General features: G+C 37.8%; 1 protein-coding gene across 1 annotated transcript; it reads right to left on the bottom strand.

Moving 5' to 3' along the window:
• Positions 1-287: 287 nt before the first annotated feature.
• On the bottom strand, positions 288-13,533 carry LOC107044463 (DNA polymerase alpha subunit B). Its single transcript, XM_015266345.2, has 7 exons — positions 13,434-13,533; positions 12,235-12,466; positions 11,965-12,016; positions 3,511-3,614; positions 1,700-2,518; positions 1,179-1,388; positions 288-704 (listed from the first exon to the last, which is right to left on the bottom strand). The coding sequence occupies exons 1-7, from the start codon at positions 13,510-13,512 to the stop codon at positions 386-388; spliced, it is 1,815 nt and encodes a 604-aa protein (XP_015121831.1). The 5' UTR covers positions 13,513-13,533; the 3' UTR covers positions 288-385.
• Positions 13,534-15,566: the final 2,033 nt, after the last annotated feature.

Here is a 15,566-nt window from a genome sequence, read left to right on the forward strand (position 1 = left end):
TGCTTCAATATTAACTAAAAACGCTCTTTCAAAATGTTTAGAATTCGCTTTTTTCAATCTAAATACCGAATTTTCGAGCGGCCCTGACTGCCGGGGCATCGAGTTGAAATTTCAAGATGAAAATTGAACAAAAAAAATCAATTTAGATAACGATCAGCCGTTAATGGAGCCGGGTCTTAATTCCATTTATTCAATATTTTTCATCTGATGTCCCAACAAGCACAGAACAAATTTCAATATTTTACGCTTAGAAATAATAATAACGAAATTAAAAATGCAGTTGGCAATAGAGATAACTTTTTTTATTAGAAAACAATCCTTATGATATAAAAATGATGATTTATATTAATTTTACATTTTACAACTAAAGAATGATCTTTTCGACTTAAACTTTTAATATCTCACAATCAATACAATTTGATTTCCAAGAATTGTCATCAGTGGGACGAATCTTGAGTCTGGCGTACAAATTCTTGGACATATCCCCTGGATTTATGATGAATGTGTCATCGCTCCATTTGCAGAAGGGTTTCAAGGATGAAGGTAGCAGGAGGATGTGTGGTCTGTATTTCATATGGGCGTACTTCTCCCACAGCTCGATGTCCATGTTTATTTCTTTGGATGGTGGGTACAGGGGGTAGAAGCAGGCCTGCTGCAACACGTGTTCGGCTAGACGGGCGACCCTGTCTGTACCACCCATATTGCTGAAAAATGAAGGACATTTAAGTGTCAAAAAAATGGCATTCTATTCTATTTTAGCTGTGAAAAGATGGATCAGGCTGAATCAACTTTGACTCAAGTTTTAGCCAATTAACTTTTGCCAAATATTACGGAATTTATGAGATGGCGAAATCTCTGTAAGAACATAAGTTTTAATTATCTTTATGTTGATAATTCACTTCGATGGAATCACAGAATATTGGAGAAAAGGAAAATTTACAACGCCGTGTGATTTGTCATAGAAACGTTTCGCTAAAAAAAATTAGCTTCTTCAGGCCCTGACAATTGCAGTCTCTGTAAGGATATTTTTTGTAGAGGGAAAAGAGAGCTGTAAAAAAGTTCGTCCGAACGATTTTGGTATCTTTCTCGAATCTCCCTGGGGGGAATTGATTCATTTGTAACTGGATTTCATAGAGCTACTTGATTTCGATTAACCTTATATGCTCTTCTGTACTCACTGGCTGATTTCCTTGCCTGCTAGATGCTTGAGAATATCGACAGACGTAGCACCGATCGAAAGCCCATCAACACTGATCATGCAGGGATCTGAGATTGTGTGAATATTAGAAGACTTCAGCGATTGAGGGATAAAATACTCTGGAGTTGGATAAACATTATCATGATGAGCATCTTTGCTGGAGGACATCAGAAGAATCTGCGTACAGGAACTAAACAAAACAAAAAAATCGTAAATCTAACAATCATTCCACCAAACTGATTAAAACGCTAATTGTGTTTTAATTTTCCTTTTTTTTTCATTTTTCTCTAGATATTTCCTAACGGTTCAAAATGAAGACTCAAATCTAAATCAAAGAATCAAAGTTTAAATAATCAAATCCTTTCGAAAGTTTTGGTAACTTAGAGGAGAATGGAATTCAATTTAAATCTCAGATGTTTGACTGCAAATATTGTGAAGTCTGGTTTCAAAGAAAAATATTAAAAATTCTTGAATAGTTGTAATTTAGAAAACTACGCATACCCTTTTACAAAATTCATAATCTTCTCCACGAACTCTTCGAAAACCTCCTGAAGTGTGTTGACAACAACTGCTTGTTTAATATCCTCATTATCCTGGGGTACAAAGGGCCCCACAAGAACAAGTAGATTCGGTTCGGTCTCTGCAACATTCTGCATGAGATTCATAAGTGGTTGGAAGTCCAGTCGATCCCTCTGAGTGAAAGGTCCACAAGCCACGACGATCTGCATCGTCTGGGTAATATTCGGTGGAGGTGTGGGTTGCACCCCAACTATTGTCTTCATCTCCCTGACGATAAACGTCTCAGTTCCTGGGTTGATCCCTTCCACGACGACAATTTCTCCGGGGAAAATGGAAAATTGTTTCAATTTGCTCAGATTCAGAGACGTTGACACGCAACAGCCCTTCCTCTTTCTCGAGGAATCCTCATCCTCAACTTTCTCGTCATCCTCTGGAACGAACCAGTTCTGTAATATGAAGGATCCAGCCCCCATCCTCTCGCACTTCACTCGACCGAATGTCCTGAACGGCTCCTGAATCCTCTCCATAACGTTAGCAGTGACGATCATCTCTTTGTTGTCGATAGGCCACTGGTCGGAAATCCGTTTCCCCATGTCGGAGCAATAATTCTCCAGGTTTTCTAGTCTTCGAGAGAGAATGTCGAACATGTAGGTTTGGTCTGACGGCACGTAAGGGTGAGTTGTTTTAGTGAGTTTGACGATTTTGTTTGAGCTTTCGTTGTTCCAGGTTTCTACATAATTCCCAAATTGCTGGATGACTTTACCACTGATGTTTGTGTCCACATCTCGTTTTGGAAGTTCCCTGAGAATCAAATAACGGAGGATGAGCCATTTTTTTAATGCAGATTTCAAAGAAGATGAAAAAGCTTATTATCACTACACGATGGATTTTCATTCAAACCTTTCCAAAATTGATTATCCAACAATGACTCTATTATTAAGGAAATCAGCTTCTTTCATAAATCAAACCAATCGTCCCAAGCACTTCTCATCATGGATAGAATATTATTTGTCCCTCCATTTCTTATCCTCCAATATTAATGAAAGGTAATAATATCTTAATCTCAGACAACGGCGAAATGAATTCTTTCATTCAAAATGTTTTCTTGGCTTTGCGATAAAGTTTGTCTCTGACTTACCTCCACGTTATACTCATTTATAATGCTTAAATTCCATAAACTATTAAATTTTCACCATTATTCAGTTCTCCTAGGGGAGAGTGGGGCCAAATGAAGCAGCGAGGCACAATAAAGCAGTGGGGCAAAATGAAACAGTCAAAAAAACGCCTGTTTGACGCAATGTAAACAAAAAAAAATTTTGTTTATTAAATTTTTTGTATATTAAATTTTTTCCATTCAGTAGAATGGAAAATTATTGAAAAGCTTCGATGGGCGAAGATTTTGTCAATGGATTATTCTATTAAAATTTAGCACCACATTTTCCTTTTTGCCGCTCTGGGTCTCCCCCTGGGCCTTCCTCTAGACTTTGAATTTTGCTGTTTAATTTTTTTTTCAATTGATCCATTGACAAAATCTTCGCCCGTCAAAACTTCTCAATAGTTTTCCATTTTACTGAATGGAAAATTATTATTCTCATCAGTACTCCCAAGAATAAAAAAAAGTTGATAAAAAAAATATTTAGTAAAAAAATTGTTTTTTGCTTGAATTGCGTCAAACAGTCGTTTTTTTTACTATTTCATTTTACCCCACTATCTCCTAATTAAGCAAATATAATTGTTCAAGAGAAAGTGAAGATTCCCAAACGTGAGAAAGGAAAAAACAGTGATTCCCTTACGCTTTAGCGGTATAGCTCGCAGGCGAGTACGAGCTCTCCACAGCTCGCACTTTATTCTCAGGATTGATGACTTCGGCATGCTCGGGACTCCTCAGCCGTTTAATCTGATGAAAAAAAAGAACAAAGTACCGTGAATGATTGATGGGCCTGAAAAATTCTTTCACTTTTCATTCCAAATGCTCACGCCTGGGAACCTTTTGTTCCAGGTAAATGAGAGACAGGACGCCGTAGACGAGTGTGTATCTAGTCACGGGTTGCATATCTACGTGCACCAAATTCATACTCGTCTATGGAATTGGAGTACCTGCAATGGGCTCCTAAAAAGGAAATAAGCATCAGATAAGTTTTCAGCCGATTTTTAAAAATATTAACAATAAAAACATCTTCAAAGTCAGAAGATTATTCACACAGGTATGAGCAAGGGGCCACTTGTTGTTAATCACCGAGCGTACTTAATGAGTGTGGATCTAGTCACAATTTCATTTTATCAAATGTGCACTAGACCATCACTCACTGGGTGCAGTCGGTACAAGTTTTTCACGTACAATTTTTATTCCTTTGTTGTCCCTGGGCATTGATTATTATATTTCCTGCCATAATCGAGATGAATAAATTCCACACATTCTCAAAAATATAACAGTGGATGGAATTTTACACAATCAAACAAATCAACTGTATTTTCATAGACACTTTTTTATGTGGAAGTAAATTTTCAACAAAAAATGGCTCTCGACATTTCCCCCTGAATCCACCAATTGCCGATATACTTTCACAATTAGTAATGAAACTTGATTATAATATTTCCTGCAACAATCGAGATGAATAAATTCGACACATTCTCAAAAATATAACAGTGGAGGGACTTTCACACAATCAAACAAATTAATTGTATTTTCATAGACACTTTTTTATGTGCAATTAAATTCTCTACAAGAAATGGCTTTCGTCATTTCCCCCCGATTCCACCAATTACCGATCCTTTTTCGTAGGAAATTGAATTCTCCATAAAGAAAGTCTTTTGACATTTTCTCTTCAGTCAATCAAAATCAAAATATTAAAAAACAATAAAATCTACCAATTACTATCCCAATTTTTTCATGCGGGATGGTTAACCGCCGTTAACCTGTCTCCTTGACGCACGCGGTTCGTCGATGCGTACTACTCCTATCGTCTCAAAATCTCCAGTAATATTCCTCTTCCTTTCCTCAACCTCACGATTTCTCAAGTACTACTCCGAAAAATCACCTGCCCCTCTCCCAAAGCCACAATAATCCTGGGAGACAACAGATTTAAACTTGAACTCTCGAAACGAAGGAATAATCCTCGTTGGAACGTTCAACCAAGAACGAGAGAGAAAGAGCGGCCCTGGACTGACCGCAGAACGAAACATCATCATGATCTACGGGTGAGGGTGGGGGGAAATAAGAGTTAAGGGGGGGAGGCCCCCCTCGGGAGGTCTTGGAGGTTTTTGGATTGATCTCTCTCACCAGCATCATTTTTTCTCAAGGCATTTGGCGTCGGACATAGCTCTCCCCTCACATCAACCATATCTACTTTTTCCTCTGTTCCCCTTTGGCTACTTGAAAATCTCGTTGTCCTTTTTTCTCCCCCTTTTTCGGTTACTCCGTCTCCCCTCCCCGCGGTATGTGTAGTATCTACGCTCGCTAGTACCGTGGGAAATGACGTTGAACTTTTACCAGTTACACGCGTTTCACAATGCGGGAACGTTAAAATTCAGCATGAGATGGATTTACGAGATTTTAGGGTGAGTTCCCCTTGGAATGATGTGGGGAGAAATTGTAAGTTTCGAATTTCAAATCTCGTGGAATTTCCAAGAGTAAAGAAAGATGGAAATTTTTATAAATCGCGGGTTTGGACTCTACCGATACAGGGATATTCATGATTGAAAATTAGAAATTAAGTCAGAAATCAATTTGTCTTCCCCTCGAAATAGTCAAGAGTTCAATGATCCGATTTAAACGAATTGGAGTTCATTCTGAAAATTGATAAACCATCTTGACCATTTAATATACGATACGTTTGCGATATTTTTTATCACTTACCAATCCCTTCACAATAACTTGGGGTAGAATGATCGAAATGTACGAATCTAGTCTAAATTTTTTAGTTCAAAAAAGGAGTTAGAAAATGAAAAAAAAAATATAATTCTAATTTTCACTCTACTAATCCGCAGACATCCCCAGCTCAAACTCACTGTACCCGTATCGTCGAAACTATCGCAGTCATGCGGGGTCGCGTGCGTAAAATCGTTATATTCCCCCACAATGGTGAAAATATCCGAGACCAAAGATCCCGAAGGGAATTATTCAAGCGAGAACAACAGGGATTAGGCGGCAATTCGTCAATTGCGGTTAATTGATCGAGAGAGCCACAGCAGATGACGTTCTCTCTCTCACTGACACACTGATGAGAGAACATAAATAAGATGTTGATGACTTGTACGTAATTCCCGGATATCTACAACTGCACGTGTTCATTATAATTCAATTCAATTAACCCGTCCCCGCTTCCCCCTATTCTCTGAGATTTACAATTCTGGATTAGAATAATTTCCACGGCCTTGAACGAGGTATCGCAGGAAATTAATGACTCTAGGGTTGAAAAAGAACTTGGGAACAGAACAGAACAAAGAGCTTCAGCGTTCTTTATTTTATCGCAAGGCGCAATCGATTCGAGGAAGCAGAACGTGAGGGAATAAAGCGTCTTATTCCCACTCTATCCTATCACTGAACATGAAAATTCCCGTGTTCATTATTCTCTATTGGAAAGTTATATTTAAAAATAAACGGAACGGTCCATGAATTTGAATATACTGAAGTACGGACTTTCTGGTTTTGGCGATTCGATATATGTGCCCCACATAAACAATGAATAGCATCGAGAGACAATATATTAACGTTTTCGAGCAGAATGAAATATTTTCTGTAAAATATAGTGAGTATTTTGGTGAATTATATTTTTTTCATGCAGGACGAGTTATAGACGCTCTCTGATGGGCTTGAGACGCTCTCCAAGGGGGAAGCAACAGGTAGCGGCGGCGGCGGCGGCGTCCATTGCGTCACAAAAAAACTTCCCGATTCCAAGAAATTACATCAAATTCCTGTATTTCATTCAATTAGAGATGCCAACCACGAGATAATTACTAGCAAGAATGTCTTCTGATGCTATTTCTATTGAAAATAACCTTCTGATGATGAGAAATAGTAGATTTATTACGAAAAATCACAATCACTGGTTCACACTAATGAAATAATCACAAACTCAACGATAGTAAAGAATTGAAATTATTCACCTTGCAGAATCTAAATTACGGGGATATGAGAAATATCAGTTATATTAACCACAAAGCCCAAGCCACGCCACTGTCCTGTACTGGCGCTCTCCTCGAATCACGTTAAATCGTTTCTCAGGCCGACTGCCTACAAGGCCCTGGAGTAAAAACCAATGTTATAACGAGGGAATATTAAACCCAACGAAGATAACCGAACTCTCGCGAAGTATCATTTTCCCTACCGAGAAGCCGGCTGGTCGACATCTCAAAGCTCATGCAATCCGTTAATTACGAATCCTCATCATCATTACGATTCCTAATCACTAATCGTAAACCTATTCAAGACAAATCCGGAAGAACAAACACTCGCAATTTCAGAATTTAAAAAGTTAAAAATGTGAAAATTAATTAATGGAGTAGTACACGGCCAAATTACCAATCCAAGAAAACAAATTTTAAGTTTTATTCACGAGCGTTGAGCAATGCGAATACTCGGCTCGAGCCGTCCTTGAAAACTGAAATTATGCCCTTTGAAAGAAATCTGGTTGGGGGCTTGGGGAGAGGGGGGAGTCCCCTACAAACGGTTTCTTTATTCAAGGGAATAGGTACCCCTGGAGAAGGTATCGTGCATTCATGTCTCTAGATTGTTCTTTGTGGAGGGAAGGCCTGAGAGAGAGGCGCAAAGAGGGGATAATGGCGGCAATTCTACCTGGATTGTTGTAGGGGGAGGTGCTGGACCGAGAGGGGGGGGGGGGAACCACCTGTCGGAAAAACGTTAGAAATTTTACCTGATGGAGTATTGCGCCCTTTCCACTTGTTTTTTTGGGTTTTTCTTGGCTTTTCGGTTTTGTACTGCACTTGAGGGACGCACTTGAGTGTTTTTGGGGAGGATTTTTGGGAGGGTTGTGGATTTAGGGTGTGAGAGAATTGATACGTGGCACTGGGCATGAGGATATGGGAGGTTTGGGTACACGCACATGCCGAACGACTGTCGGGGCAGGACTAGCCATGCTTCGAGCAACTAGTGGCAGAGCAGGGCCGTAGGATGATGGGGTGTCCGGTGAAGGTAGATGAGGTGGTTTTTCGTTGAAATCTGCAGGAGATGAGACTGCTGAACTGTCGGACGGGGAGAGGGGGAGGGGGGTAGAAGATCGATTCTTACAAAAATCTACATCTCCTAATAAAATAAGGGTATTTCAATTTTCTTTTTAAAAAAGGGGTATCTCAAAATTCATGTGGAAGCTTGTTATTCACATCCATTTCTAAGCCTCACGGAGCTCGCAAATCATTTTATTTCTCTTCCAATGTGAACTACTTCATGTTGCTTGCACTTTTTGATGCATCCATACCATTTATACAGCTGTCAAGAGAAGGAAAACGTGAGATTTCAGACGATTTTTCACATGAATTTTGAGATACCCTTGTTTTAAAAAGAACATTGAAATACCCTTGTTTTATTAGGAAATGTCGAAATTAGGCTTTGAGAAGCTTCTTTGAATCTTAAAAAGTAGTTTGTAGCGATGGATATCTAAGGGAGTTGGTGCAATTTCTGCAAGAAGCCAATCTCGTGGGAAAGCATGAGAATTATAAAAAAGCCTTTACGAAAATTGCATCATCTTCTACGAGCTATGGGTGGAATTGCATTTTCGCTTTACAAATTTACAATAAAAATCGTTTATCGGATATTTTGAAATCCAGGGAAGATGGCAATATATTTTAAAGACAGTTTATTTTCAGGAGTGAGTGGGGGGCTACAACAAGGTGTGAGCGACAATCTCCAGTAGATTCAGAGATATTCACTGAAAAATCATTTCGGAGTAGAATTCAGTAGCGAAGTGGTAAAACTGTAAGTCGACTTATCTCCCAGTTGAGTTTTTGAGGAATATTTCCGAATTCAAGGGAGACAGCGAAATTTTCGTAATTACATTTTTTGTAGCTCTCAATTGGCTCTACAAAAATGGATGAAACAAAAAATTTGCTATGTCCCTTACATTTCGAGATATTATTGAAAACTGACCAATAGTCAAAATTGGTTTGCACCGTTTTACCACTTCGCTACTGAATTGATTTCACCACTAGCTTTTAGAAAGTTCAAGAGTAAAACTTCCATGATCAGTAATTATCCTAGACAAACCCCTACTTACATAACAAAAAAAAATCGTGAAAAAAATTATTCGATTAAGAAAAATAATCATCAAACAAATGGATAAGCATGAAATATAGAGAGCAACTGAACATTAAACTCCAAGAAATAAAGCTGAGGTGTTGAGACAAGGGTCGATACATCCTGAGGGGGCAACAGTTGGAGAATTGGGTCCACAGGTAGAACGTCGTTACGTCATTACTACAGCACAGGGAGACCAAAAAGAATGTCAGGACAGTGTTGCCAAAGCCTGCTCCGCGTAAATCATCGGCAGTGTTGCCCCGATGGGGGGGGAACAATGAGGGGAAAAAAGATTGAGACAGGCGATCGGTGAAAGATGAACCGCGGAGAACGAGAATGATGAGGTGAACTCAGAGAATGAACCTCTTGGGGACAGCTCCAGGGTCTCGCCATTTTGTGAGGGAAGATGATGGGGGCTTCTATAATATGGCGACTGTTTGGAGCGTCGCCCCCACCCCACTTTCCAAAATGCGCGAGGACTCAATTTATGGAGGATTGATGCTCCATTTTTTAGAAGCATCTATCCTCAAAATTTAAGGTTTCTGAGGAAAATAGACGATTTTTTTAGAAAAGATCCTTGCAAAAATTGCGCAATTTTCCACAGATCCAGAGACATTTCTAAAAAAAACTGATGAACTGCAACTGATTTCCTCCGTTTCCCACTCCACGATTAATTCAGTTTTCACTTTTTTCTATAAAGAATATCCTTGAAAAAATATCCGTATATCGTCTAGATTCTGAAATATTTTCAAAACAAGCAGCGCGACAGAAGCTATTTGACAGATTACATATGACTGCTACTCTCCACGTGTTTTTTTCTCCTATTCTCATTTCTACCAATTTCATTTGTAGTAGGCTTTCAAATGGATCCCAATGTATGTTTTCAAAAAATTACGACATAAGGATTACCATTTTTTGAAAATATTAAGGTCAACTCATACAAGACGAATATCGTTAGTTATTATCTATTTATGGAAAAATTATCCTTCCCATGATGGCCATTTGTGAATCATCTAGTCAGAATATCGAACTTATTAGAATAAATATGAAAAACAGTCATGGTTACACGGGTGAGGCGCGACGGCGGTCATCCAAGCTGTCTTATTTTCCCCTATTTCTATAAAATAAATTTGAAAAAACCATATATTCATGCTATATGGCTTTCTCAGTTATCCTGATGTGAAAATGAACGGTGAAATATAGATGCGGTAATTTTTTTTTTCTCAAGAATTTTGGGTGAATTGTTCCATCTCAAGAACTATCAAATATATCGACCTAACATTTTATATAGGAATGTTCCTTGACAATCCTAACGAGAACCCAATGTTTCAAAAGGTGTTCCTGACCGTTACCGATGTCATAGTGCCCAAAAGTGAATTCCGACCAAAAAAATATAAAACCGACAATATCTGGAAAAATTTCAATTGGATGGTTCCCATATTTAGTTAGATCTAGATAGATGACATCAAAACGCACATTTTGAAAAAAAAAATTGAAATCGGACCAATAGTTTTTGAGATACTGAGCAAACGAGTTTCACATACAAAATTGAATATCTCTGAAACTACTGGTTAGATTTCGTGCATCCAGAATCCCAAACTTTGTTATCATAAGACCTAAAATCATACCAAGTTTTAAGTTTCTATCTCGATTATTTTTCAAGTTATTGTGCAAACAAACAATTTCAGTGAAAAAATGAAAAAAACGAGAATAAAACAACCTTGCTCAGGGTGTAATGGTCTTTTTTCAATTCAATTAAATAGGCAACATCATGACGAGTATTTTGAAAAAAAATCGAATCGGTCGAATGGTTCAGAAGATATTGGCAAAAAACGATTTTCGAAGAAACTCTATATCTCAGGAACCGCTCAACCGATCGAGCTGAAATTTAGCACAAACTTAGGTCTCAGTAGTACCAATTAGCAGCCAGAATTTCAGTAGCTTTGCCTCAATAATTCTCGAATTATGGGGACAGTTCTGGAAAATATCATTTCTTCACGTTTCATAACATTTCTAGGCATTTCCATTCAAAATTAAGAAATGGAAAAAAATCACGATTACAAAGCTTCCATTCGGAAGCAAAAACTGGTGAAAAAAAAATTCCTTCATGGCTTGAATATTTAATTAATGCAGACTTTAGCTAATCAATTCGTCCGTAGATTAATCGTACTCATCCAATACTTCTAACGAATTCTACGGACTGTTCTGTTCAATGACTTCTTTGAATTCATCAGTCTGATTGCTTTCCAATTGAAGATGACAACAAAATGAAATGATGTGACAGACTGACAGAGTCAGTGAATCAAGGGAGATGAGAACCGTCGCAGTAAAAGAGGGAACGCGAGATGTTTGGTGGGTTCACGTGACAACAGAGCCACGGAGATTCTTTACGATTTCACAGCACCGTTGCCAAATTTCGATGTCAACTTTGGGGTTCCTTGTATTCAGTCACGATTGATTCATTTTTTATTGGATACACGAACCCAATGTACGAATGATTTACATAGATACTAATGGTAATTTTATTGTAGGTGGTGGATTTATTTTTAGGTTTTTTATTCTTTCGATGTTTGTGGAGCGAATGTTTTTGAATTCGATTTTTGCTGAATATTTTTAAATATGGAGAAGAGAGGAAGTTTTTGTGGGTATTTTTTACGGGAAACATAGTTCAAAAATGGTCTCCACAAACATTTTGATATCTCCTATATTCAGAGATGTTTAGTGACAACTAAAATCTAAAAAAACTCAAAATATTGAAAAAAAATCTAATTTTCATCAATTTTTTTGTGAATATCTTTCAAATTTCCTAAGGGAGATGGCAAAATTCCATAGAAATATTCTTTTCCTAACTCTCAATTTCCTTTCGGATGAAGGTCTTATCTATCATAAATTCTGCGATGGTCAGTAAAAACTAAAACCTAAAATCGCCTCATCTCAAACTACAATAAAATAGTAATTACTCCCACAATTACATAATTGATCAATAAAATTGACTTACGGATGGTGTCGATGGTTTATAGCCGTACATTTCAAGGATTCCCTCGTCATCACTGAATTAAATAATAAAACAAACAACCGATGTAAGGATTTTATAGAAAATTTGCATTGGGCCTTATTCCACTGGGAGGGAAAAGAGTTGAGCTAAGTTGAACGAAAATTGCTGTGGCGACTTGGCCCAAATCTTCCCTCGTCCAATTCTCGGTAAAATGATGTTCAGAGCTCATTTCGCTTTAAAAATTGATCAATTGATGAATTTGAGAAAGGATACACGAATATTTTTGAGGATCCAGATGCTGCCAGCATCCCCATCTCACTCTTGGGCCCTTCATCATCCGTTTTAATGGTTCGTCTCTTTTTCAAGACGCTATTTTCGAACTCTGTGAGCGTCTCCAGAGAGGGATTGCTGTCCTCAGGTTCGTAATTTTTCGATGCTACGTATCCCACCCATTCTTCGACGAATGTCGCTTCGTCGCGTTCATACAAATCGCACAAGTCCAGACCTGTCAAGACATTGTGATTGAAATAATGAACGTTCCAATCATAACTTAGTTCATGAATCGTTCTGTCGAAATTGGGGCGATACGGGAATTTTTGTAACGACGCTTGTGGAGAAGTATCAGAGATAGAAAATAGCTTTGAAAATAGGGGAGAGTGGGGAAAAATGAAACGGTCAAAAAACGACTGTTTGACACAATTCAAGCAAACATTTTTTTTTTATTAAATATTTTTTTTGTCAACTTTTTTTTATTCTTGGGAGTACTGATGAGAATAATAATTATCCATTCTGTAGAATGGAAAATTATTGAGAAGTTTTAATGAGAGAAGATTTTGTCAATGGATTATTCGATTGCAATTCAGCAGCACATTTTCCTTTTTCCCCCTCTGGGTTTCCCCCTGGGCCTTGCTCTGGTCTTCGGACTTTGCAGTTTCGTTTTCTTTTCAATTAATCCATTGACAAAATCTTCGCCCGTCAAAACTTCTCAAGTTAATGGAAAACTTCTCCCTAGTGAATGGAAAATTATGATGCTCATCAGTCCTCCCAAGAATAAAAACAAGTTAATAAAAAAATTTTTTTTTGTTTGAATTGCGTCAAGCAGTCGTGTTTTGACTGTTTCATTTTGCCGCATGTATCATTTTGACCCACTCTCCTCTAAATTTCATGATTTACACTACAACCCGAGATACTCAAGAAAAAACTTGATGAGAGAAACTGCATTTTCGACGTGTGCGATGATAATTTGAGGTTATGCTCGCACCTTCCATTTTATAAAATATTCAAGGGCGATTGAAGCGAAAAATTCGAGAAAAGAGGACACAAATTTACTGAATATACCTGAAGAAAGATATTTCCTTTTAGGTTATCCAACAATAGTTCTTATAAATTTTCAAGGACAAACGTGTGAGTAAAGCAAAATACTGGGGAATGATAATTATATAATAGCGAGATAGAAGTTTATGATTACTTACATTTAAGTAGGACTTGTTTATCCTCGACTGTGTACGATAACTTGTCGAAATACTGCGTCAAAATCTCCTCCTTCACCATTGTGCTGCTGCGACCGCCGACTTCCCGCCAAAACTGCCAACAGCCAACGAACCCAGCTCAAGAAGCGTCTGCGCGCGCACTGGATAGGAGACAGTGCTGGCCTCTTCGTTACCCCCCCAAACAAGTAATTAATTCGAATTTTTGTCAATCACTATCTCATAATTTTCATTGTGAATTGAGAGAAAATGTCACAAGATCTTCTTGATAACGAATTCACTTTCCAACAAAAGAAGAACTTTGAGATTGACAGAACTCATTACCGAATTTATTCAGCATTAAGACATGACCAATTGATCATCACATAAAAAACAAATGGCGCATTGCACAGGTCTAAATCAAGTATACTTTTTTGCTAAAATTTAGCAATTTGCTTCCGAATGGATTAATCGAATTAAACGAAAAAAGGGCATATTCGGTTTTCTGTCATCAATTTCAGATTTATAGGGATCCTTCCTGAAGTGTAACCTCAGGAAAATTCAAATTTTTTTTTAAAGACAATTTGAGATAAAATTTTTTAGTGAACTGAATTTATTTTAAATTAGACAAATTGAGTGAAATCAAAATGAATGTAAGATTTGATATCACAATAGTTCATGCTCCTGACACATAAATTTTGATGTCTCCTCGGTCGTAAATCAGTTATTTAAATTATATTTTTCTCCTGGATAGTTTTCCTTAAACTGAACGTAAAATCGGTATAACTTTTTTGCTAATGAATTTGCAATTTTCTTCTGAATGGTAAATTGGAGAAGAAGATATACCAGCCATGAAACCTTAATATGATTCCTAAATGTCCCAATGTCTAACATGAGCTCCATATGCCCTGGTTAAACATCTAACAAACGCCGACTAAATTCAAATTAAACTGGTTTAAACTTCCACTGAACATTGATTAAACCTTGAAGAAACCTTGGTTAAACGCTGATTAACCTCCGACTAAACCCTGACTAAACCCCGACAAAATCCTGACTAAACTGTGACTAAATCCCGACTAAACCATGATTAAACCTCGATTAAATGCTTTTTAAGGCTATAATTTCAAAGCAAATGCTGCGATCCCCACTACCTTCGCACTTGACCGAGATAACATCCAAACGAATATTTCCACCCATAATTGAAATCATTTCCACGAATATTTTTTGAATGATCTCGAAAAACTAAATTTGAAAAAAAGCTCACATACATACATCCATACATACGGACATGATCTAAAAACAGCATATTCGAACTCCTGAGACCCAAATTAGTCATCGTCACACAAAAAATTAAAATTCCAGATTTAACGAATACAATGCTTCCATTCGAACGCAAAGTGCAAGTGTAAATTTCAACACGTTCATTTATTCCATTAAAAAAAGGAATGAATGAAACTCCAAACTTTTTACTTCGTCTCGAAATATCCACAAGGACATGGGACTTTTTACGTTTATCGATGATTAGTTATTGAAAAATAATAATCGTCATGATTAACTTTATTGATTCTGATTCTTTTCACTTTCTGATTGGGACCGCTAATTACCGATGGCGGCGCTCGTTTTCACCAATATGGACGATTTTAGGCTTCCCATATACACGCTAACAAAAGCCCAAATTGGGTTGAATACTGCTGTGTCCAGCTCAAAATATCCGCCATTCATAGATGGCGTTTTGATATTTAGCGTTTACAATAGCGAATAAAGAATATTAGCGCCGCCGCGGCCGCGACGTTGATGACCTTTCATTGTGCCGTTTCTTATCATCTTTGATTTTTGTTAATTTCAAAAATTAATGAATTATCGGTTCATCATACAAAGCGTTGAGATTAATGAAAGCTTAATCCAGCTCGGTGCCAGTTGAATATTTCAATGAGTGATTGACTAATTCTGAATTTCCGGGCTCACTAAATGAGGTTCTGATTATGACGTGGTTGGCTTCCGGATGGATGCCGCGTTGAGTTTCAGCATTGCGCCGACGTTTCGCAAACATTGCAGTCTGCATCTTCAGGGCTATGAGCTCCGATTCTGAGCTCCGATGTGTGGGGGCAGTCCTTATATACCTTCCCTTGTGGTGGTGGG

Source organism: Diachasma alloeum, unplaced genomic scaffold, assembly GCF_001412515.2.
Source record: "Diachasma alloeum isolate Michigan unplaced genomic scaffold, Dall2.0 Dall_scaffold_00744, whole genome shotgun sequence".
Taxonomy (NCBI): Eukaryota; Metazoa; Arthropoda; class Insecta; order Hymenoptera; family Braconidae; genus Diachasma; species Diachasma alloeum.

What these genes read in the sequence shown, in the direction of transcription:
- LOC107044463 (XM_015266345.2), bottom strand. Translation starts at nt 13,512, where the DNA reads ATGGTGAAGGAGGAGATTTTGACGCAGTATTTCGACAAGTTATCGTAC. An exon ending in GGATCCTCAAAAATATTCGT is followed by an intron (nt 12,017 to 12,234) that starts GTATCCTTTCTC and finishes TATTTAATTCAG; the next exon opens with TGATGACGAGGGAATCCTTG. An exon ending in ATAAACCATCGACACCATCC is followed by an intron (nt 3,615 to 11,964) that starts GTAAGTCAATTT and finishes TTTTTTCATCAG; the next exon opens with ATTAAACGGCTGAGGAGTCC.